The sequence below is a fragment of the Eublepharis macularius genome, chromosome 8 (assembly GCF_028583425.1).
Source record: "Eublepharis macularius isolate TG4126 chromosome 8, MPM_Emac_v1.0, whole genome shotgun sequence".
Lineage (NCBI taxonomy): Eukaryota > Metazoa > Chordata > Lepidosauria > Squamata > Eublepharidae > Eublepharis > Eublepharis macularius.
This window is the reverse complement of record NC_072797.1, coordinates 69,321,280-69,347,412: the sequence shown is the minus strand read 5'-3', so window position 1 is coordinate 69,347,412 and position 26,133 is coordinate 69,321,280. Positions and strand designations below refer to the sequence as shown.

The window sequence follows — 26,133 nt, the reverse complement described above, 5'->3', positions numbered from 1 at the left end:
CAAAAATGCCCATCTGCTCTATACATAGGACAAACCAGCCAACCTCTGCGCAAAAGAATAAATGGACACCAATCTGATATCAAAAATAGCAATATCCAGAAACCAGTAGGAGAACACTTCAATCTAACAGGACATTCCACCAAGGACTTAAAGGTCACCATAGTTCCAGCGGCGTAGCATGGTTGCGGAGCTCCTGGAGCAGGAGGTGGCAACCCTTGCCCTCTGCGCGCATGGAAAGTGTGCGTGCACTCTGGCCCTATGCGATGACGTCACTTGTGCCTGACCTGCTGGGGGCCAAGCTGAGAAGGGTGGCAGTGGCAAAGGGGCGGAGAGGCGAGCAGGGAGCAGTCTGCCTCCCCGCTCGCCGCCAGGGTGCCTGGCTTGCTGGGGGCCGAGGCGGGCAGCAGCGGCAAAGGGGAGCTGTGGTGTGTGTGGAAGTGGCGCCCCCTCAAAATTTTGCACCCGGGGCGGCCGCCCCCCTGGCCCCACCACACAACGTCTCTGCATAGTTCAACAGAAACATTTCAAAAACAAAGCCCAACAGGAAGCTGATGAACTGGAATTCATATGTAAATATGGCTCAGTCAGACTTGGATTGAATAGAGACTCTGGATGGTTATCTCATTACTGGAAATAATTGCCTTCAGGCATTCCATTCAGATTCAACAACAGAGGGAAGGGGTCACATCCAGCCTGGAATGTGCACTCTACCTCTTTCATGACTTCTGCAACTGATTTATATTTACATGGCCCTTACTCCCTGCACCCTCTCCCCACCTCCCCTCATCACCTATACATCTCTGGCCAGTTTCTTCATATCCTCCATACATCTGATGAAGAGAGCTGTGGTTCTCGAAAGCTTATGCTACAATAAAGTTGACTAGTTTTAAAGGTGCTACTGGACTCCTTACTATAAAAATAAATTATCTCCAATTAAAGCATAATTTGAATTCCTATTTTCAGATTAAAGCATATCTGCTTTGTCCTTACAGAATCTGTAAAAAGCCCAGATTTGACATAGCCATGTTATTTACCTAACATGTTAACCAGATATATATAGGATAATGTGGTAGTAACCACACCTATACATATTTGCACCAAAGTTTCCTAAATTTTTAAATTATTAGTGGATGCAAGCTACACTGAAAAAAAGAAACCTACATCAACAAAGAAATTTTGTGATTACAGACTGTAGGGACTTGCATAATACCCAAGTAATGTACAAATCCCGTGCAGCATAATCCAAGCATAATTTCAGATTAAGATATAACATACCAGCAGTGTCATAGGGATGTTTTTAGCTGATGGACAATCACTTGCTGAATCCTGGGAAGAATACTTGGAAGATTTTCATTCTTCCTCAGCTTTTCTCCAATATCTTATGACACTGCTGGTTTGCAAGATCTTAATGACCTAAAAAGAAAAGTCCACAATGAAATAATATCAGATAGGTTTGGAAATAAAATTCCACTTAATGTGCAATTTTGACATCTCAATACAGCCCTCGGAGTCTGAAGGTCCAAAATTACCTTAAAGTTTTAGTTTATGATTCATGATTGAGAAAAGAATAACATACCAGAATGTGCACAGTACTAATCGTGTTTTATAGTAGTATGTTTTTTCCTAAAGGGAAACCACTACTAGACATACATGCAGACAATCTTGTGGCATGACATTTGGCCGAAGTACGTATGTCAGGATGCTGTAGGCAATCATGTTTTCCAAGCATCTGTATCACTTTTTACTTTTTCCAAACTAATATATAAGAAAAATGTTATGCATGAAGCAACTTTCAAGTATCAAAGTACTGAAGACAGCAAAACTTTGCTCCTGTGGAAGTTAAATTAAATAAGAAAGAAGCAGAGCAAGAGCTGCACAGTTTTTTACTTTTCATCAATATGACTGTCCCACTTAAATCATGCAGAGGTTTATATAATGCATGAAACTAATCTAAATAAAATATAACAACCCCTAAGATCTGTTGATATTACTCAACCATCTTGACAAAGCCAGTTTATGCATCAACATAAAAAGGAATCTGAACTTTTCTTACTCCCACACTAAAGGATGATAATAATAATATTTGCCCTTATATACCGCTCTTCTAGAGAGGTAAGTACACCAGAGTGGTGAACAGTCAGTGTTATTACTATCCCCACAATATAACTGGTGGTTGCCAGAAGACAGAAAAATTTTAAATCAAACAATAACAATTGAAGGTTGTTGTGAAGTGCACTTCAGGCAAATGGCTACTCCAGAAATGAAATCCGAAGAGCAATCAAACCCAGGATGAATCAAACAACCAAGGAAAAACAGTCTCCTACAGGAAAAGTGTTTTTGCCATATATCAAAGGAATTACTGATCAGATGGGAAAGCTTATGAAAAAGCATAACCTTCAAGCAGTATTCAGACCCACCCGAAAAATACAACAGATGCTACGATCAGCAAAAGACAGTAGAGACCCCCTCACCTCTGCAGGAGTATACCGTATACCCTGCAGCTGTGGACAAGTTTACATCGGGACCACAAAGCGTAGCATCCAGACAAGAATAAAAGAACATGAAAGACACTGCAGACTTGGACAACCTGAAAAATCAGCAGTGGCTGGACATAGCCTAACTCAAACAGGGCACAGTATCTTATTCCAGGACACCAAAATACTGGACAACACCTCCAACTACTTTGACAGACTGCACAGGGAAGCCATTGAAATTCACAAGCATAAGCAAAACTTCAACAGGAAAGAACAAACCTTAAGAATGAACAGAGTATGGTTTCCAGTTCTGAAAAAACACCAGGCTAACAAAACACTCTATACCCGACAATAGCCCTGCAGAGAAGATTAGCACATCAAGCACCAATCCATATGCAAAAGAACCTCCTCAGGATACAGTGAAGCCTCCCGCCATTAGCATTCCACACCCTGGGAAACTCTTACAGGATGACTCAGCTCAACCCCACCCCTCCTGAGTAGATATAAATGACCTGCCAACATCTTTTCCACACTGTGACACTGAGAGATCTCTGTCTTTTGGTGCTACACCTCTGAAGATGCCAGTCACAGCTGCTGGCGAAACGTCAGGAGCTACAATGCCAAGACCACGGCAATACAGCCCGGAAAACCCACAACAACCATCGTTCTCCGGCCGTGAAAGCCTTCGACAATACAAATTGAAGAGAGATTCAAGAGAGTTCTCCCCTTCTTCCCCAACTTCCAGCCTAATACAAAGCTGTGGAAAGCTTCAAAAACAGAAGAAAAAAGGGGGTGGGAAAGAAAAAAATTTCCTAGCCAATAAAAAATATGAAAAAGGATAAAGCTCCAGGCCCAGACGGGTTGACAGCAGTGCATTATAAACATTTTGAAGAAGTCTTAATGATACCATTATAAAAAGTTATGAAAGAGATAAAATAAAGGAAGACAATACCTCCAATGTGGCAAGAGGCATATATAACATTAATACATAAAGAAGGCAGTGATGCAACGCTATCACAGTCATATAGACCAATCTCTTTATTGAATGTAGATCATAAGCTCTTTGCTACAATAATAGCAAAAAGATTAAGAAAATGCATACGAATTCTAATTTATACTGATAAAATAGGCTTTGCACCAATGAAGTTCATGAAAGATAACATAAAATTTATAGTAGATGCAACTTAGTATGTGAATAAGAAAAATGAAAGCAGCGTTTTTATTTTTGGATGCAGAGAAAGCGTTTGACAATTTAACACAGCCTTTTCTACTGAATGTACTTCAGAATATGGGCTGTGGCCCAGAATTCTGCAACTGGATGCAAGGTATATACTCGAACCAGAAAGATTTTAATAAATGGAAAATTAATAGAAACAATTTTGATTGAAAAGGAATATGCCAGGGCTGCCCTCTGTCACCTCTATTATTTAAATTAGTGATAGAGAGTTTGGCTATAAAGATTAAACAAGAAATAAGGATATAAGGATTAAAGGAATCAAAGTGGATGATACAGAGTTTAGAATGAAGTTAGGCAGATGATGTGATTTTAACAGTTTTGGATCTGCAAAAATCATCACAGTATGTAATAGGGCTGTGCGCTTCAGTATTCGCTTCGGGTAAAAATACCCGAAGCGAAGCTGATTTGGAAATATTCTGGATATCCGAATCAGAATAAAAGCTTTCCGAAGCTTTCAGAAAGCTTCGGGGCTGAGTTTAAAGGGCCCCGTTGCTGCTTGCAAGCAGCGGTGGGGCCCTTTAAACATCATCCCACCCTCACCCCCACCTACTTTGTTGGCGACAGCTGCTGCCGCCTGAGCCTGTGGGGCATTGAGGAAGGCCAGAGCTGCCTCCTCCAACCCTTCCTGCCCCTCAAATGGCTGCGGCAGAAAGGGCCAGAGGAGGCGGAGAAAGCCCCCCCTGGCGCGCCGCGGCCATTTGAGGGGCAGGAAGGGCCGGAGGAGGCAGCTCCAGCCTTGCTCAACACCCCACAGGCTCAGGTGGCCGCAGTGGTGCGAGGCTGCGACGGCCTGGAGCCTCCAGGCCGTCGCAGCAGCCTCGTGCTGCGGTGGCGGCGGCAGCAGCTCACAGCACACCTGACTCTCCTGCCAGGTAAGTGGATGGGGGTGGAGGGGTTCCCCGGGGGGGTGGGGGGTGGAAGGGTTGCCCCGGAGGGGTGGAGGGTAGAGGTGGGGGAGTTGCCCCCCTCGCTTCAGTATGCTCCGAATATTTACGGAGCATACCAAAGTGAGTAAAGTGCCTTAATTCCGAAGCGGCTTGCCGCTTCAGGATGAAGGTATTTCCGAATTCCCCCCCCCCACTTCGGGTAAACCCGAAGCGGGAAACCCGAATCAACCCCCTCCTGCACACCCCTAGTATGTAATGGAAACCAAGAAGAGAAAAAGAGAGGAGGGTTAGCAGTTCTAAATATAAAATTATATTATCAAGCAGCAGGTTTGGTTTGGATTGAGGACTGGATTAAAAATCCAAGACAAAGAATAGTAAAACTTGAATTAGCAAGCATAGATGAAGGCTGGCAGAATTATTTATAAATAAAGAAATCAACCAAGATGATCATAACACAAGAAAGGAGCCATATAATTAGAGGTGGACTCATGAGAATATGTTTTAAACATTGGAGTCTATTGAGTCTTCCAAACTCTCCACTCATGTCCCCGATTGAAGCTTCTTATGATAAAAATATGAGAAATAAAAGGGAATTCCTTATATATGGCAATATGGTCAATGCTCAGGGGAAATTCAAGTCCTGGCAAGATATTAGAAATGAAGGAATTAATATTGAATGGTTACCATATTACCAATCAGCTTCAAGATTAAAAAAGATTATTATCACAGAAGGTGGAGTTTTAAAAGAGATGAAGTGGATGCTGGGGAGAAATACTTTTTTGTTTTATATATTGTTACAGTTATTTCTGATTTAAACAATTACGCTACACGATCCATTTTTCCTTTCTGTATCCCCTTTTATTATTATTCTGTTTTTAAAAAGAAAAACATGTTATTTAAAAAGTACAGCTGTGGCTGAGAGGAGTTGCTTACCCAAGGCCACCTACTGAGCTCATAGCAGCAGCAGGATTCAAACTAGCAGTGCTGATTCACAGCCCAACCACTTAAACACTATGCTACAACTGCACAGTGTGAGCATTTCTTTATGGGGAAGGCAGGACAGCTGGGAGGGGGATCAAGCAGCTTAATTATAATATCCAAGCCTGCCTACTGAAGCAAGTGGTAAAGGTAACCCACATAAATGGCATCTTCCTTCACCAATGGAAAACAGAACATTTTTTATTTGCACATTATACCTTTGAAGGATGAAGGCTCCTGTAAAGCATTACTTGGCAGCCTAGCTGATCCGCAGAAGAGGGACACAGTGACAGGAGTCACAACAGAACAGCACCTGATGTTGGCTATTCTGTGGGCTCTGGTCATTTCATCATATATAAGCCAGTCTGTGGGGAGTGCCTGAATAGCTGCCACTTGACCATTTGCTGGAGGAATCTGTTGGCAGTAATAAATAAAAAGTTTTAAAACAGATGTTCTTCCTTTAGGTCAATAAAAGGGACAATAGAAAATTATATGTAAAACAACATTCCCAATTATCTGCACAAAGTAGGCTGGAACCACTTAACTCTACACAGCATTACTGAACTTAAACAAGTACAGACCTGACCTGTGCCTGGAAGAGGGACCAATAAGAGTCTATTTAAGTGTTTCACACATCAATAAACCTCTGACTAGTTTACCCTTGAGACTTTTAAGGGTTTTGTTGTTGTTAAGAATTCAATATTAGTCTAAGTTTCAAAAGAGAGGTTTCACTGCAGAGTCCAAAACTTGTTTCTCAAGACTCTCTTTAATCTATCTGATAAAAACAAATGACTTTCCATTTTGTAGTCATTATTTCTCCATGATTTGTTCTGTTAAATAAGAGATCACTACCATCAAATACATTCTTCATATGCATTAGAAAAATACCTGCTCTCTCCCCTTGAAAACAAGAGATTCATCTTAAATCTAGATACAAAAATCAGTAGAGAACAGATACCACAATCTCTACCGTGTGACAGCTGATTTTGCACACCCATACTCCACAAGCCATACTATGGGCATCACTATAAAGAGACTGATGGCTAGTCCAAACAACAAATTTGGCAGAAGGTTCAGACCACATAGAAAAATATTAAGAAAAAGTCTACATAAAACTGATGTCTGAGTTCAAATACAAAACACTCTTTTTGTTTAACTCCAAAGTTTAGCAAAGGAATTTAGCTCACTTGCTAACTACACCATCCAAGCATTTTTCTCTCTATTACGGACTACTTATTTGAAGAATAACTGGCTTCTGATTCAGGGATTGCACTAAATGCATGTTTGAATAAGCAAAGCATTTGAAGCCATCACGACAGGGCATTGAGTAAGAGATGCCTTTATATCTGCTCCAAAAGTCAGTATAATTTCAAACTCTTACACCATTTTACCTTTTTATACTGAGGCTGGCTAAGAACAGAAGTAGGATGAAATCGGACTCTTTTTTCTTTTGGACCCGTCAAGACAACATTCTCTCTATCAACATGAACTATATTTGGATACATTCCAGCCACTAAAGCACCTTTCACCACAGCCCAGTTCTCTGAATTTGTGTTGACATCTCTTATATCACCTCCCCCTCTGGCTCTAACAAAACCTAGAAGATAAACAAGGGACAAGATATAAATTAGAAAAACCAGTTCTCTGTTTCAGGCACACATATCTGGAATGGGGTAGTTTACGCTCTTTTTTAAAGGAATACTAATTTGGATTAGGAGGATTATGCCAGATTGTGATAGGAGTACAAAGATTTGACTAAAAATTACAAACACATGCAGACTGCCAGATGTAACAGTATTTCCCTGTTTAATTTAAAGCATCAAATATTTATAAAAGTTCAAGCTTTATAGCAAAGTTCCTTTGCTAGGAAATTCCATATTTGACTTCTTTATGCTCAGAGTATTAGCCCATTTTAGATTAAATATTTTTCTTGCTGTCACATGGCTATGACTGATTATCATCCATAGGAACATATGCTTGAAGTAAATCAAAATTCTTTTAAAATATTTAGTTGCAAACAAGATAGGGATATGTTTTGATCTTTTTACTGTTTTATGCAATTATTTCAAAGTGTTTGACAAGTTTGAGATTTTTTCCTGATACATACTTCAGCTCACTTAAGAATGTAGCATTGTCTTTCAATATCATTGCAAGATATTGGAGGCTCAAATGAACATTGCATTCAAGTTCAAGGACTTATCACATTACTTTTGAATGTTCTTTAAATTGACTAGGAAAACAAAGGGAAAAGATTTTTTAAAGACAGCTATTTTCTCCTCAACTATGTTGTTCCTTCCCCTTTGAGTGACGAAATGATGATGCTGGGGTTTAGAAAGGTTCTTCTGCACAATATATCACAAGGTCCAAAAAGCTGCAGCGAGGAGGGGAAATTGGGCAAACCTCACTACCTCCCTCTTCCACTACTGGAACGTCATATGCCAATAGACGAGTTCCCCATTCTTAATGTGGCCCCCGTAGCACTCTGTCCACAAGGATCCATTAAAGCCCAGCATCAACTTCTGGGGAGTCAAAAGAGGCTGCTGGAGGAAAACCCTTATCCACAATTGTGCTCATAGTTTGTATGATCCATTCTGACAGGTCTTGGCTTTTTATGGCTTGGTATAATTTATCTTGGTAGTACTTTTACTAATTTGTTACCATGACCATCAACTAGTAAATAAAAGCACCATCTCTTCTATAAACCCACACACTGCTCAAATGTTTGCCACAGAACTGACTGCTTTCAGGTCAGAACAACAGAGCAGTAAATGATTACAGTGTGATGCAGTTAGTGCAAACTCCAATATACATTCATGGGACAAGGTCACAATCCACAACACCTACATGCATAAGAATCAATACAGTGAAATCTAAGGAATGTTTTGCCTGCTCTTCAGGTTGGTAAGTTACCTGAAGCTCTGAGCTGTCCAAGCAACTGCGTTCTCATTCCTATGATAATTTCCATTGTTGCCTGAGAAAGGAAGTTCTTCTCACAAAAAGCTCTTTCCCAGCCGTCACTTCGTGCTTTCTGCCATGCCTGCAGGATAAGGTTGTTTAAAATGCCTCTGAATGTAGAAGGAGGCAGGCAATATGTCTCCAGTGGCCATTTTAAAATACAGTATATTACGTTACATATGTTCTGAAAGCTAATCCAAGCAAAATTCTCTTTACTAACTCAAACTATGCTCTCCTAACAGTCCCTCTCAAGCATACTGCTTAGGGTCAAACTTCATCCAGCTGGAGCTAGTGACATGCTACTCTGTAAAGTCCCAGAGACACTTTCAACACAGAAAGAGGAGATTCTCTGCCCCCCCCCCCCCATAAGGCAAGACATCTCTCTGCCTCTGAGCTGATTTACAGGGGTTGCAGATGAGTCCTGAAATCAGGAGGCCATGTCTGCTGAGCAAACTCAGTCCCAGGCTGATGCTGTCAGGCTGGTTTGCAACTGGATTATCAGGGCAAGGAATTAAGAACAGAGAGTACAAGGCACAAGTGCTTCTGCCAGCGGGAAAAAGAAGCATGTTGAGATTGCCCCCCTCCTTCGAGCTTCTCCACATCATTCATCACTGCCTTTGCTAAGACTCAAATACACCTCTCATCAAGAAAGGAAAGCTCCTGGAATATCATACTCCCTTGGAACGAACAAACATACACTCTAATGGACAAATCGGAGGTTCAAGGACTGGTACACTTCCCATTATGGAATGAAGTTTTCCCCTTTTTGAGTACAATGCTAGAATCATCGATCCTTGGCACTCACTCATAAGGGACAAAAACACCTTTCCCCAGGAGACAGCCTACAACTGTGTCTTCAGTTGGCAGTATCAGGGAGGAGGCAGAAACCATATAGATAAGTTGTAGTTATTTCCAGTGCTGCATAGTAAATTGTTCAAGATGAGTTAGCTTGACTAAAATGACACAACTTTTTCAGAGACATACAAGTCATAAATGTTAAATTAGCTGACTAGCATTACCTGGAAAGCACGGAGAAGGGCCATATGGTCACTAAATGTTCCTGCAGTAAATCGCTTTCTGCACAACATAGCTGCACGTTTTTGAGAGGCCTGTGTGGGTAGCACAAAAGGGTCACGATACGCAAGAGTACAGGCAATTGTCAGAATAGGATCCAGGCACTTCAGAACAACAGCACACAACACCATTTTACCAAGATGAGGCTCTACTGGTAAGTCAGCCAGATGATAACCAAGTTCAGTCAGATCTTCCCATGTATCCATAGCATCTATTGTCTGTTTAAAAAAAAAGAGTTCAGCATAGAAAGAAAAGCACAATACAGATGGATTTACTATTTGAGCTCCAAATCTGAATTAGTTCAGCTTATTTCTTCTGCCCTGATTTCATCCAAGCTCATATATAGCTCATGAACTCATTTGGGATTCTCTGTTTGTATTGATAACACCAGGAATAGCCACTTTTCGTTGGAAGTTTACAAGAGTGGGATGCAAGTCTTTTTAGAGACAAAGTATTAGACCCTGAAGTGCTTACAGAGATTTCTACAAAATCAGTAATGAAACATTTTTGTTAAAATTTGGTGTTTCAGAATAAGAAACATGATGAAAGCTAAAATTCCAAGCTAGGGCATGTCATTTCATCTACTCACCTTAAGCATCTGTACAGCATTTCTCACTATCAAAGCAGGTGGTGGTTCTGGAGCTTTTATTAAAAAGTCAGCAATTGGACAGTTGATGGGAGCTAGCAATTTTGTATGCAAACAAAGCTCCTAGAAATTAAAGATACTGTTTTTAGAAAGCCAGAGAGTACTTTATGTAGAACATTTTGACATTTATTACAGCAATATTCTAGAAGAACCACTTTCAGTTCCATCATGTAAACAAAAAATATTTTATCAGTTAGTTGCATTCACTTAACAACTGGTGACTTGCAGACTTATGCAAACCTAACACAATCATTTGGGACACAGTAACCTAAACTAAAATTCACTTAAGAGCAATACTTAAATTATTTGCAAGTCGTAGCTGTAATTGGATGGAAGACCTCCAAAGACGACCAGGGTGCAAAGCCAGGCAACCTATGAGTCTCTTGCCTTAAAAACCCCAGTAAGGGCTGCCATCAGTCAGTTATGACTTGATGACACTTTCTACCACCACCATGCATAGACCAGCCACTATTGTTGTCATATTTTTATTTCTATTTTGTATGAGACTGGTTTAATTTTTAAAATAAAAAACATTAGGAAAAAAAACCCTACTGTCGAAGTTTTGGTTTTCTTTCTGAGGCACCAACTGTGAAAGGCCGTCCAAGGGGCTTCAGAGATCCTGTGAGTAAAGGATCTCCTAAACTAGAGACATTATGAGGTGGAGAATTTCTTTTTCCGAAATTCATTTTTTAAAAAATATAGCCACTGATTCCTCTTATTCTTTTTTTCTTTTTCAAGAACAGAATTTCTCTTTCATTTCCCTTTTAAGAGAAATCAAGGTACGCTTTTGTAACTTCAGCCTTTGCAATTGTTTTATGTTATTCACTTCTGGGTGATGCTCTAGCAAGAAAACAGAAAGGAAGGCTTGGGAAGACCTTGCCTGCCTCTGAGCATCTACAGAGTAAAATTCTGATATTTTGAAGAACCACCCTTCCTGCCCCTCCTTCAAATTTATCTTGATAAAAAAAAGAATTGATTAGAAACTGACTCCAAATTCCTTTAAAGAGGAAAATAGAAATGTTAGGTTTTGGGGAGAAACTGAAAAGAAGAGATTTCTTCCCCTTAACAACCCTACCCTAGACACCAGGATCACTATAATGACATTTTCTGGATTGCCATATCACTCTTGTGTTCTCCTTTCAACTTCCAGGTGGAGCAGAAGAGCTAATGTGGATTGGATGGACTAGGGGGGCCCTGTAGGAAAATGTCATGGGCCACCGGAATGACCCAAGGCACTTGTTGTGCCATCAGTTTCCAAGCAGAGAAGCAGAATCTCCTTGGCCAGTGGGGAGTGATGAAGATGATGTCTGCTGCCTCTCCCCATATCTCGCTAAGCGTTCTAGCTATGAGTGGTGTTGGAGAAAAGGCATAGTCCCTTTGGCCAGGGGGTTAAGACTGTGTCTTCTCCCTCTACTAGAAATTTGGACAGGAACCTCAGCACTTTTGTTGTTGCTTTGTGAACTCAAAGAAGTCCAGGCAGGAGAACCCCATCCTCCTGGTCACTGCTCAGAAGACCCTGGAATTCTGCACCCATTTCCTTGGATCCAGGTACTGCCAGCTGAGCCAGTCTTCCCTCAGGTTGTAAATGCCCTGAAGGTGTTGAGCTTTGAGAAAGGCCAGATGGGACTCTGACCACTGGAACATAAGAGTTACTTCTTTCTGGAGGAAGTGAAATCTTGTACCTCCCTAAGAGCTGATACGTTCCTTTGCTATCTTGTGTTTGGTGAAGATGAGGACATGACAGTGTTCTATCATCTGTTGGAAGGAGATAAGTGACAGTCGTATCACTCTTAGCTACAGCCAGCTGATACTGTGCCTTTTCTCTGAGTCACTCTACTTCCCTTGGACAACTAGGTGATGGCAATATGTTCTTCCTGTCAAGACAGTCGGCACTGTGATGACTTGCACTCTGGGCAGTTCTAGGAAGGGAATGCCTCCCCTCAGATGGGATTCTTGGAGCCACTACTGGAATGAGCGCTGTACACTGGGTAGAACAGAGATGTCCTTGTGACAATGGTAAAGGATGTCACTTTGATAGGGCAGTAAGAGCCAATGAAAGGGACAAGAGTGGAATCAGGCCTAACGTATGATTTCAAAGCAGGAAATCATTAGACCCAGTACTCGTGTTAGAATTATCAGGTCAGTTGTCACATGGCTGAGGGGAGCAATAGCTGCCCCGAGACTGAGGCAATGATCTTCTGGCAGGGGAAGAGAGAGTGGACGAAGCTGTGTCAATCGATGTCCTTAGATGGATGATGGTCTGTAGGCAAACCAAAAATTCTATCTGGAGTTGGCATGCGGAGACATGAAGGTAACCCTCCTTTCAAGGCTAGGATGTCCTCCAAATGGACAGCCTCCACTATGGATTGGAAGATTTCCATGTGAAATTTCCTCGTCATGATCCCTGGTGCCCCCTGCGGGCGGCGGCAGGTCCAACTTGGAAAGGGGGGCTTCAATCGGGTCCCTCTTGCGTCCCTGGCGATGGCTGCCTGGTCGGCCTACCCTGGAGGTGTGCCCTGCGACCCTCAAGGGACCCCTCTGAAGGCCTCAGAAAGGGTGAGCACGCTAACGAGCAGCCTTCGCTCCCTTTTCTGTGCCACACCCAGTGGGCCAACCATTAGCATCAGGGACAGACCTCTCCTCTCCTCCCCGGCCTCGGTCTGGAGCCCTCTTTATATAACCCTCCCCCCTTAGAGCCATCTCCACCCTGCTTCCCATGAACCCGCTCCCAAAGCTGACTCCACCACCTGGGCCAGTTGCGGCTACACCTGCTTACCCAACCCGGCCCCCAGCAGTTGGCTGCCGTTCTTTTCCCCTTCCCCCTTCGTTCCCCTGTGGTCCCCTCTCCCTCTGACAGGCAAGGGGGCTAGCTTATCCCTGCCCGGGCAGGGTGGGGACTTCCTCTGCCCCTCTGTGGGGCTGGCCCTCCAACCCACACCCAGCTGATCAGTCACCAAGCGACCGAGGAGGGGTGGGCTTCTCTGTGGCATTGCCGGTATCGGGCCCTGGGCCGGCATGCCCGGCGGGCCGTCTCCATCTCCTCTCCGGACCCTTCCTGCTGCCGGGTGGCCGTGTCATCAGCAGGGCTGTTCCCCTGTGCTGCGCCATCTTCGCTGCCTCCATTGCGCTGCCCTGCAAGGTGCCCTGGCCTCCGAGGCCTGCGCAGGAGCTTCAGCAGCAGCGCTGGTCGGCCCCTCCAGCGCCGCAACGTGCTCCGGGGCTTCCCCAGTCGAGGAGTCTGCCGCGGTTTGTTCTCTGGCGCCAGGGACGTCAGACGGGTGAGTGCCACTCTGCCAGGCTCCTGAGCCGACTGCCTGGGGGCCAGGCAAGTCTGAGGGTCACCTACGGGCTTCCCTCGGACACCTCTCTCACACAAGTCTGTTAAGGTGCTTTAGTTCCCAAACTGCCCTCCAACTGCCATTTTTCTTGGGCACAAAAATTAGATAGAGGTCCCAAAAATCGTTCATTCTCTGGAACCAGATCCATAGCTGGTTACCCCAGCAGGTGAGTGATGCATAAGAAACCTGTTCCTTGGGGCGTCGCAGGGGTCTATGATGTACCCCCAGCTGATAGTCTGGTGAACCTACTTGTCCTGCATCGAGCAAAGCCAAGCAAGTATGAAGGCCTGAAGTTAACGTCCTGGCATCAGGAATTGAAGGGCTTCTTTTCAGACTTTCTGTTTGGGAGGTCCCTCATACGTGATGGAGGACTTGGAGGGAAACTGGGATGTCTTCCAGGTTGTCTTGCAGAATCTGAAAGGTGTGTGCTGAAAGGATTCTCTGGATGAACAAAATGAGCCTTGGCCTGACCTGCTAGGTCTCTTGTCCTCTTCGTTAAATGAAGGAGGCATAAGGTTTCTTCTTTTCCCTGGTCTCTACCAGGACTTCATCTTGTGCAGTGCTCCTGAAGAGTTTCTGTCCCTGATATGGGACCACTGAGAGGTTGTTTAAACAGAGATGACACACCTTCCAGTGTGGACAAAAACAAGAAAGAAAACCCCTCAACCTGATAAACAAGTCAGGAGGATCCAACAAGGTTGAGTGGCCAAGAAAATATGAAATATAAAAGAAATTATTTATTGCAAAGTGTATAAATGATTAAAACATGGAACAAAGTTAAAAACCTAGAGACCTACTAACAACAGTTACACAGAGTCATGAAATTGTTGGCACATATACAAAAGCCAAGTCACAAAACCGATTACACATATACAGTGACCAAATGTGTTTCAGCCCTATGGGCCTTCCTCAGTGATTTTATTTTATTTATATACAAGGTTTTAGTACATATATGTAGAACCATATAATGTTTTAATCTAATTTATGTTTTTCTAATTAAACTTTATACTGGTGTTTTAAGTTCATATTTTTAGTTATTTTCCACAATTTTATTTTTTTTCTGTTCCAACCACCTTGGTTACCCTTGGTTTGCAAGGTTGTTGTTTTTCGCCCCTTTTTCTTGTCCTATCAAGGTCAACATCAGCAGAAAATTCAGAAGTAGGTTTTGCTTGAGTCTGACAGGGTCAGGAGTAGGATCCTGCAATGGCTCCTCTGCAGAGAAAATGGAGGCTCTGGAGACTAATGAGGCTGCACTTGTGCTGATAACAAGCCTCGTGTATTTTTTTGAGGGAGAATTCAATCTTTCTCTCACTTTGGTCTCTAAGGTGTTGTCCCTATCTTTGGAGGAACTGACTCAGAAACTAGGTCAGTACCAAACTGTTGACTAGAGGAACCTTCAGAGCGTTTATTGTGGTAGAGGGTAGGGAATGCTTTCTCTTTAGTACACAGGTTAAGTCTCTCTCTTCACCCAGGGAGGCCCACTCAGTTCTGACAGCCTCATCAAAGGAGGCTGGGAAGGGCATGATAGAAGGAGCTGGGGCCAACTGGTGAAAGAACCAAGGATGTCCCCTGTTGGAAGTGTCTTGAGGGGCCTCAGGAGTGGCTTGTTCTGTGTATCTTAGGCTGGAAGTTGCCTTCCCTAGAAGACGCAGGAAATCCTCCTGTTGGAACAGACTTGACGAGACTGTGCCTGATGAAGTTATTTCTTCCCCCAATCACTCCCCTTCTCCCTTATCTGAAACTAAGGAGTCAGACACAGTGTTGGAATGCAATGAGTCCAAATTACCTGAAGGGGCATTATCCCAGCCTGGGGGAATGAGAGCAGGGAAGAGTGCTGGCCTCATGTGCTACAATGGCCTAGATGTGCTACAATGGCAGGCTCTGTTGGTGGTTCTGGGATATGGGGAGTAAGAGCCAGTTCCTCAGAGGAATGGTTCTGGCATCTGCTGGACCCTTTCTTTGTCTTTTCCTGGATGGTGAAGTAGAGGAAGAGGAGAAGAAGGAATCCTCTTCTCTATGGCATCTTCCTTTTCCACTTTTTTCTCATGCCTTTGTATCTCAGATTGAGGTTATTTTGTTATTATTATTATTTATGTCATTTATGGTCCACCTTTCTCACTGAGACTCAAGGCAGATTACACAGGGTGAGAGCAGTACAGTCAGAATCAAGGACAATTTCATAAACAATGCCGTAGGGTAAATAAATCCAAGTTTACAAAGACATAACATTAGCAAGAATCCAATACAGAGTTGAAGAAATGCTGAAACAGAACATAAGCAATTCTAGGGCTGACATAGGAATACATATTTAAAACAACAGATAGTATGTAAGACAACATAGTGGTGAAGTCTATGGTCCCTAACTCTTTAGCGGAGCATCTGAGACCCCTCCCTACAACACAAAAGCCTTTTTTAATCATTCAGTTTGTATCATTTGCAGAAAGCTAGGAGAGTGGGGGCTCTCCTGACCCTTCTCAGGCAGGCTGTTCCACAGGGTAGGGGCTACCACAGAGAAAGCCCATGTATGGGATACTGTTGATTTTGCCCATGTGCAGGGTGGGCCCTGCAGGAAACCCTATTCAGATGAGCAAAGTTGCCGTGGAGGACTATAGGGAGGGAGGTGGTCCCGTAGGTATGCTGGACCAAGGCCATGAAGAGCTTTGTATGTGATAACCAATACTTTGAACTGAGCATGGTAACTGATAGATACTTTCAGTAATGTAGGCCCAGAAGTTCAGATGGAAGGAGGCTCTGTTGATAATGATGGGCAGGGAGGGGAGGGAAGAGCTACACTGAAGGAAAATGCAGCCTCCCTCCTCATTGCCCCCTTTGCTGCTTTTGGGTTCCTTTCCCACGGTTGAAGCCAGAGGTGGGGGGACACCCTTTCATCACCTAAGCTTGCAAAGATGATGGTGAGAGAGTTGTTGGCTCAGGTGAGCTGAGGATGTTTCTCCTGACAGGCTCATCTGCCACCAGTGCTTCAGAGTGGAAGTGAGCATGCTGTTAGCACTGGTGGGTACAGACTGCTTTGGAGTGGTGTTGGTAGCTGTTGTAGAGGCTTGTTCTGGAGCTGTGAAGGATAAGCTTGCTGTGCTGCCTTGTTGCAACAGATCCACAGTGCCTTGGTGCATGAGAGTCATGGGGAGCCAATGCAGATTTTTTCAGACGTTTTGACATTTTGTCCTGTTTTTCCCATAACAAGGCAAGAATGCTGTGGAAGCTTGTTCATCCACAGAACGGCCAGGGCAGAGTCTGGGGGAGTGGAGTTACTCCTCAGTATAGTGGAAACCTTTGCAAGAAAGTTGCAAATTCCCTACCAATGCAGCAAAGAAGAGGAACAACACACATAAGGATACCTTCCTTCAGTGATGGAAAACAATACACTGAACTCTTAGAAGAAGGGAGAGATAGTAGGGTACTAAATAAATGCATGCAACCCAATTAACTTTATTCAGCAGAAAAGCAAAATACTGGGATACTGTATAAAGGATGGAAACCTTTACACAGTATCCCAGTGGAAATTAGGTAACCTGTTTGTAGGTTTCAGTGATATTACATAAAACGGCAGCATCCTTTATATTTTATTATAAAATCATTACAGATTATGAAAGATCACTCACCTGCAGAGGCATTCTTAGAAGTTCTGGAGTCTGGAATTCAAGCATGTTCTGAAATCGCAGTCTACTGAAAAGTCGAAAACAAATTCCAGGCCGACAACGTCCTGCCCTTGTTAACAGAAATTATTATTTAAACATTGAAACATATTTAAATATAGAAAGAGGACATTTAGCAGGCAAAGAATCAAAGAAGATCTCTAAGGTATCTTTAAAGTAGATAATATTCTACAGAGAAACACTCAAATATTATTCATTAAAAAGAGATCTGATTTGTTTTTTTAAAAGGTTCAAACAGCTATGGTATGACTTGATAAAGACAATAAAGAGAAATTGTAAACTTATGATCAGACAGCTACCGAAGAAAAATATTTTCTCCGGAACAGTTGAAAGGATTTTTACCAATGAAGAAACATGTAAGTCATTATTACTAAAACAGCTTGCAAGTGAGAATTATTCTTACTGTATTAGTAATTCTAAGAAATATTATGTGGAGGGAACATTTCTACACACAAATTATAGACAGAACCAAACAAGCACAGCATCTAGTTTCATAGCAGGAAAAATTAATTGTACTTGTATTACCTTCCCTTTCTCTGGATGGCACTAGCTTTAGAAATCCATACCATCTTTAGCATAGTCACACAGTTCAATGCATCGAATGATTTCTAAAATGTAAGAAAATTCCAGGAGTAGAAAAGTTAGACTTAAAAGACCAATAAAACATGAATACTTGAATTATAAAAATATTCAAAAGTACTAAAGTTACATTTTGAAGCGACTGACACTGATTTTATTTTATAATATATATTTACACCCTTTTTATTAATGTATGTTTTGTTTACATTACAGTGATACATTAAATCCCTTTACAATGCAATATTGGTTTATAATTTTTAGTTTAAAGCACAAGTTTGAGTTACCATACCTCTTTCATTTTTCCAGAATCAATCACAAAGACAACATCATTAACTGTGATGCTGGTTTCAGCAATATTAGTAGAAAGAATCTGCAATGACAACACACTACGTTGTAATAACACTACACATGAAAAGTCTGTTTGTGGGAACAGATGGAAATTATTTGATACTTGCTATTTTACGGATGCCTGGGGGTGAAGTCTTTAGCACCTTCTTTTGATCTGATGTTTGCATATTTGAATGCAGCATAAAAACTTGGAACCTAGTATCAAAAAGAAGTACAAATGCAATAAAATGTAATTTTCTGATATTATGTCAAGTTTACTTATTACAGATAGCTGGAGGCTACTGCAATCATAATATAAGAAATAACACAAATTTTAAAGAATACAAGGACCTTACAGAATTAAAAAACCCCAAAACGTTCCAAAACGTAAACATTTATAATAAAATAATAAAGTTCAAATCTCCTTCCCATAAAACAAATTATACAGTGAGTCTGAGCAATTTAGTGCCTGGTCAGATGCTGCTATGGCCTGAATTTTCTGAGCCACCCATGTGAGTTATATGGGGGTCTGGGTCATATAACAAGTAAATTATTTTCTCCAGCTTTGAACGCAAGTTTTAACAGATTAAGAACCATAAGAATTTTGTATCTAGGTTGAGGGTAGAGGGAGCTACATAAAACATAATGCTGTTCTAGAATTCAACTGATACTTAATTGCTGAGCCAGGCAATTTGGATATATTGACCAGTTTGGGCTGTTAGCAGAGTTTGAAAATGGATAGATGTAAATGCTCATTTATGTTTATAAAAGGTAATGCTGGACAAACGGAAAGCTCTATTATTTTAAACAGCTTAAACCATCCAAAAAACCTGAACCAGATATCGTTTGTCTACCTAACACGGCATCATGAGTATACATTCTAGAAGTTTAATGCCAACCTGAAAAAAAAACAACCCTAACATAACAGTGAAGGATTCTGGTATAACCAACAGCCCAATTGTTAGAAATGTGATTCATAAAATGAAAACTAACTAAAATCCACAACAAAAGTACATATTTTTGTCCATGTTAATTTTTGTGTTGCAATAAAATAAAAATAATAAAAAAAGAAAAAAAGTACAGATTTTTACCTGTGAGGATTATCAGCAAACCTCTTGTCATCAAATAGTATACGATCTCTCAAGCCAACGATCTCATCATATCCAGGAAGGAAAATTAAGACTGCTCCTTTAAGATAAAATTCTGAAGTTAAGGGAATAAAGAGAAAATATCTGCACTGATTACAGGCCAAACCAAACTAAGCCCTGGGTGGGGTGTATGTTCTAAACATAGCTCGAAGGTTTGTAAGTTCACAGTTTGTGTACCTTTCCTCAATATACACTCAGATTCTGAAATATGGAGCAAGGCCTGTATGCATTTATATACATGAATGTACAGTCCATTCGCAATAAGAGAGAAGCAGCCTTGCTGGATAGATCAGAAAGTACATCTAAACTAGTATATTGCTTTAAGTAGTCGCAAGCTAGATACTTTTAGGAAGCTCATAAAGAGGTCATGTAGGTCTTGATTCGCCCTTAGCCATTTATGGCCACAAACCTCTCAACATCTACTTGTGACAATGTTGGCACGCCAGCAGAGGAAGGTGGGTACATGAATGTGTTTATTTGTTTTTTATTTAACTTACTACATACATATAAATCATACTATTAAAATAATATAAATAAAACATTAAAACTGGTAATACAATATTAAAATAGGAATGCAAACATTAAAAACCAGCAACACAGTAGAATACAATTGCCTGGTCAGTACAAAACAGTTGTACTTGGCTAGACACCTGGGAACAAGCTGTGCCTCATTGGTGCTGCCATCACCTCAGTCCTTTTGAGTAAAAAACCAGCCTGATGTGCTAAACAAAATGGTCTGGTGTGCTGCCGTTCAGTAATCAGATTGGGGGTTGCCTGCCAGTGGTGCATGGTGAACAAGTCTCTGATCCTAGAACTTGGATATATAATAATTAAGGTAAAGGTAAAGGTAGTCCCCTGTGCAAGCACTGAGTCATTACTAACCCACAGAGGAACATTGCATCACGACGTTTTCTTGGCAGACTTATTACGGGGTGGTTTGCCATTGCCTTTCCCAGTATACAATAATTATTACATTGAAATTAAATTACATTTGTTTTACCTGCATCACAGCTATGACAGATATTATACAATAGGTGCATAATGAGGTCAAGATCCACCTTTTCGTCATCAAAACTGTGATGATAAGCCTTTAAGAGTTCTCTGTCTTCGGCACTAAGTTCTCCAGCATTTGCATGGACCAAGGAACTTTCATCGAGATAACCAACTTCTAGTGAAGCACTGAAATATATACATACGGTACAAATAAAACACATTTGTACAATATGCCAACAAGTATCAATCAATTAATAAACATCCTGAAGCTGCTTAATTTGATAATGCACTGACATTTTGGGTTCAAAGTCCATTAATGTTTTGAATAAACTAGAGGTATGTGATTTGGTTCAGAAACACCAAATATATAGCCAAAAATATTATCAGGATATATCTAGCTTATTCCAGTATGTTTGGATAAACCAGTATTTACATATCTGAATAATGAGGATATATTCAGGAGTATCTGGAAATCTGGTTTTAAAGGTTGCAGCAGCTTCTCACTCTCTTTCCAGGCTTCGCTGGCAATATGAAGAGGGGGGAGGGAAGCAGCATTACTATGTGTGTGTCTGTGTCAGTGTTGCTTGCTTGGGACATGCCATTGCCAGGTCTGGCTGCTACCTTGGTATTACTGACAAAAAAGGGGGAGGGGGGAAACCCACAGGAAACAAAATGCCAATATATAATTTCTCAGTATATTTCAAAGTGCAATGTGCTCAACTTTTCCTGTTTCTTGCAATACAGTAATTTAAACAGAATCATACAGATTACAGACAACAATCTTACAACCTTGGTATTACTGGCTTGCTAGGTTGGCTGCTGGGATTCTCTGGTTTGAGATAGTTCTGGTGGGACTCTCTGGATTCACGTTAGTGCTGGTGGGCTTTGTTGGGAGATTTTTGGTCACTGGTAGTTGCAGTGTGCTGGCTAAGGCTTCCTGTATCCTGGAGAAAGCCTTGGATTTTTCCCTCATAGGAAACAATTGAGAGTGGTTGGGGGCAGCTTGTTCAAGGGCCTGTAGGATCAGACCCTTTTGTTCAATTCATTTAAAACTTGGGGGGTCTTTACTGGATAGGTAGGACTATGTTCTCTGCAAGTTTGGTGTAGTTTTCTTGAAAAGGGGCCCATCCAGTTCCTCAGAAATATTTCCCCATAAGGAATCCGGAATTCCGAATACTATACCATTGTTTTTGCACCCAAGTATCAGACACACCGAATATATATAGTATTCTGAACCTGAATAACACCGAATTTCTTTTTAGTGTACATCTCTAAACTAGATATCAAAATAAAATATTTACAAGATTTCTATTGCACTGAAAGGACCAGATGCACACAATTAACCTGAAATGATTCATGGTTTGCGAACTGTGGAGTTCCCAGTTCAGATCTTGCTTCTGTCATTAATTCAAGAGTTGGCATTATGCAGATGATGATTATTTCAATCTGTCTCCCACATGCAACATGAGGAAAATAATCTGAATTTATTTTTGAGGGTTGTCATGAAGATTACTGAGAACATTTCATGTTTGTTTAATGCTTTAAAACATGGAATATAAAGGGAAAGGAGCATAAATGTGAATGCACAACATTAGTTTCTGTGAATAACATCCTCTTCTGCCAAGCATCATGAACCAATGTGAATCAATCCACGGACCGTACCTTACATAAGTAATTAATTAGAAGTAAAATTTGTTGTATAAATCAGGGTAAATATCAAACAGCCCATTTAACTACAGCCACTCCTTTGTGAAAGTAAGTATCTTTAATGATAATCAAATAACTCAGTTAAATCTATACATTGGAATTGGGTGTGCAGTGCTCTAATTTCTTCAAACCTAAATCTTTCTTCAGAACGTAAAGCCTTAAGATACTATATCAATTTCCAGATACAACTGAGTGGAAAGCATGAGTGCTGATGTATAGTCATGTAAGTCAATGTTGTGAAATTACCGTTAAGTATCAATAGTAGAATGCATACTTTGAATATATATATTCAAAGTATGCATTCTTGGAGTGCTGGCATTAGAGGATCTGGAGGGAATGGTTCGTACCTGTAAGATGAATTCAAGTGACGCATGAGTTTGCTCAGCACGAAGCATGTGAACAATGTTTTGTTAAAAAGCAGCTTCAATACACAAACCAGGATGCAAGGAACCAGCAACAGTTCTGCATGACTAGAGGGTGTGCTGAGCTTGTTTTTTTAAAACAGGAGCTACTATGAGTCTTTTAAAAAAGAGGAGAGAAACTTGTGATATTGGCATAGCTGGTCTGTTTTTCAAAGGGGAAACAAAGTTCCACTAAGCACATGTCAGCTGATGCGCATGCCCAAATTGTAGGAAGCAGTGCAGGCAACATGTCCACATCTTCAGGCGGTGACAAGTGAAATCCATCCAAGCAACTACTACTGAACACTGGTGACACAGTGATATTGAACTGGTGAAATTCTAAAGTCCTATTACATTATACTGAAATGATTTCATTTGCAAATGTTTTGCAAGTGACTGCCAGAGTCAGATGGAGCCCCTTACCATCTACCTCAGTCAGACTGCTTTGAACAGACTCAAAGGTGGCAAAGAACAGCACCCGCTTCGTCATCCCCACCACAGTTGTAAAAAAAAGTGTGCTCTAGCCCGTGTCTGAATCTGTTTGTCATGTGTTTTCTTCTACTAGTACTCTCTTCAATTTGCTTAAATATCCCAAGATCCATAGTGAACCAAGGAGCTGAGAGGTCTCTGCAAGGAGGAAGAGCACAATTGTGCCTGTATGATCTATGATCTTTGTGCACAATGCACAAAGTTTCAAACAATAGACAACTCTACACAGTGCACTAAATTCTTAAGTTAAGAAACATTACCAGTAAGATTCCAATAGATCAACCACTTCTGTTTGTCCAAAGTGTTTAGCCCAGTCCAAAGCTGTCCTATAACAATTAAATAAATAAATCATTCACACAAAAGCAGCAAAAAGGGGTTTCAATCCTTTTCATCTACATGTAGCATAATAGTTTTAGTCTGTGTCGTCTTCTTCTGTAAGATATATGACTGAAGATATGAATCAATCCATTTGGTACTTACAAAAAAAATGGCTAGAACTGTAGCTGTTTGTACATCTTACAGCAATTTGTGCAAGCTCTAAGGACAATCAAAAGCTGGATATGGGACCCAACTAAATTTATAACATCAGAAGCAACATAATCAATGGTTATGTGAAGGCACTGCTCTTCTACTTACTTACTAGGGAAACTGTAGTCTTTTCCATATACAGTACTGCCTTTAACCAGAATATTAAGATATTGCACCCTAATCTCAAAACTGTATTGCCATTTATTCATTGGCAGAATACATTGAAGTCACAGTTAGAAACAAATATGTTTATCTAAAATCAAAACTAATAAGCCTGACACAAAATTATTATAGTACAACTATCTTCTCCTAATTTCTTTTTTACCAGCCATTGGATGATTTGATGTGAACATTTGCTCCCATTCCAATCAACTGTTCAACTTGACTCAAGAATCCTCTTCCAGAAGCCACCATTAAAGTTGTTGCACTTGTCTCACTATGCCTGTAGTCCACTAGGACAGAAGAGAAACAGAAATTAGTGGGGTTTCCCCCTTAAATTTAGGGGGAAATGTTCAAGCTGTTATTCGTCAAAAAAATTTACTGCCAACTAACGTTTTTTTATAGACAGATTGCATCTTTTTTCATTGTCATCTTTCATGGCGCTGTATCATTACTTAAGACTTCAATCCTATGCACTGAGCACTGCTGAGCATAAGGAGACATTTCAAGTAAACATGCACAGAATCATAGCAAGAATATGAAAGCAACAGAAATATTGGCTGCAACCAGGTCACAACACATTGATTTAACTGAGACTTGGCATGAACACAGCTTATTGCTGTGTTCCCCTTGCTCCTCCAACCTCCCTCATCCTCTAGCATAAGGCGTTTGATTGAAAACTTCCTGGTTTAGTCAAGCTCCAAATGCCTTGATGACATTCAAATGTTTTGATGAATTGGAATTTATTTATTTCCCACAAACAGATTCTAAACTAGGATTGAACAAAGGTTTAGATTTACAGTATGTGGGAAGTAAACATAATACCATTTGCAAGACACCTGTATTCAGATATTAAGGAACACAGCAACAAGCTTCACTCATGCTTGAACTCAGTTTGATCACAACTTGCTCTGACATTTGAATACGTTTATTTATTTATTAAATGTCATTAATAGTCTGCCTTTCTCACTGAGACTCAATGTGGATTACACAGTGTGAGATTAGTATAGTCAATATCAAGAACAATTTCCATAAACAATGCCACAGTGTAAATAGATACAAGTTCACAAAGATGTAACATTAGCAGGAATCCAATAAAACATAGTGGTGAAGGCTATGATTCCTAACTCATTCGTGGATCATCTGAGATTCCCTCCCTACAATACAGCCCTATCATCTGAGTAAAAAGCCTTTTTGACTAAGTTAGTTTTGCATCATTTGTGGAAAGCCAGGAGAGTGGGGGCTCTCCTGACCTCCTCAGGCAGGCCGTTCTACAGGGTAGGGGCCATCACAGAGAAAGCTGTGTATGGGCTACTGTTGATTTCGCTCATGTGCAGGGTGGCACCTGTAGGAGACACTGTTTGGAAGAGTGAAGCTGCCATGGAGGAACATAAGGAGGGAGGTGGTTCCTTAGGTATGCCGGACCAAGGCTGTGAAGAGCTTTGTAAGTGACAGCCAATTCCATGAACTGAGTATGGTAACTAATGGGTAGCCAATGGAGTGACTGCAGGATGGGAGTGATGTTCATGCTCCTGCTTGCTCCTGATAACAGTCGAGCTGCAGCGTTTTGCACCAATTGGAGTCTCTTAGTTAGTTTAGATGGGAGATCTATGTATAGTGCATTACAACAGTCAAGTCTTGATGTTACCATAGCATGGATCCAGGTGGCCAGGATCCACTATTACCATTCATCAGAACTTAGCTGACTTACTAACGCTAATGTTGTAGAATATGAAGACACTCTAAAATATTTTAACAATTCTCCAGAAAGTTGGTAGCCTTAAAAAAATCATATCTGAATTATGGAAAGAATTCATCTAGTAATTATACATCTATGTGCAGCATATAGATTTAGAGGTATGATTCAATTAAAAAAATTAGCTGCATTAACTTACCACTGACATTTTCAGTTAAAATAAGGTGGAACACTTGTGCAAATGCATCAATATCTTTATGCAACCAAATATCAGAGAGACAAGCATCCATCTCTTTAATTAACCATGGTTCAAGGCAGTTGGCATCTTTTTCAGCCTAGAAAGAAAAGGGGAAACATTTTATCAGTACCATCCAATTCTGAAAGTTATAGAGAATTCACAGAGTATTAGTCTCCAACATTTCAAAGTTGCTTCAGTTTTCTCTTAGTTTTTATATTGTATACACTTATTCAAGATTAAAATCAAGCAGAAGTCCCTTCTATATCAAGTCTACTGGTTGTCAGTCCAGAGCAACATGCCCTATAGTTGAAATTTCTGTTGTTTGTATTTTCTATTCTTAATGGCACTCCCTCCTCACCTCATATCTTTCCAGCACCCTCTCCAAATTTAAAGAGGAGCTTTACTATGGGACAATGAAAGTTAGTCTATTCCAGAAGAAAGAAAAAAGCTCCAAACATAAGAAGTAGGTGAATTGAGCTCCCCACCACCATCAAATAGAACAGCATATTACCAAACGGGTGTGCAATTTGGATTTCCGATTTGGGTTAAATACCCAAATAAGACCCAATTTGTACAGATTTGGGATTTCCAAATCAGGCTCAGCA

At 41.0% G+C, this 26,133-nt stretch overlaps 1 protein-coding gene across 2 annotated transcripts in view; it reads right to left on the bottom strand.

Annotated features, from left to right (window-relative positions):
- The window catches only part of YTHDC2 (YTH N6-methyladenosine RNA binding protein C2), a 64,021-nt gene that overhangs the window by 24,451 nt on the left and 13,437 nt on the right, over window positions 1–26,133 (bottom strand). For both annotated transcript variants that reach the window (XM_054986584.1, XM_054986585.1), the window contains exons 10-23: window positions 25,490–25,625; window positions 23,761–23,887; window positions 23,168–23,233; window positions 20,318–20,496; window positions 19,261–19,357; window positions 18,298–18,385; window positions 18,132–18,212; window positions 17,789–17,871; window positions 17,210–17,315; window positions 10,195–10,314; window positions 9,551–9,823; window positions 8,487–8,613; window positions 6,968–7,173; window positions 5,795–5,990 (exon numbers count right to left, since the gene is read on the bottom strand). In XM_054986584.1, coding sequence (XP_054842559.1) covers window positions 5,795–5,990; window positions 6,968–7,173; window positions 8,487–8,613; window positions 9,551–9,823; window positions 10,195–10,314; window positions 17,210–17,315; window positions 17,789–17,871; window positions 18,132–18,212; window positions 18,298–18,385; window positions 19,261–19,357; window positions 20,318–20,496; window positions 23,168–23,233; window positions 23,761–23,887; window positions 25,490–25,625 — 1,885 coding nt within the window. The remainder of the gene's footprint in view (window positions 1–5,794; window positions 5,991–6,967; window positions 7,174–8,486; window positions 8,614–9,550; window positions 9,824–10,194; window positions 10,315–17,209; window positions 17,316–17,788; window positions 17,872–18,131; window positions 18,213–18,297; window positions 18,386–19,260; window positions 19,358–20,317; window positions 20,497–23,167; window positions 23,234–23,760; window positions 23,888–25,489; window positions 25,626–26,133) is intronic.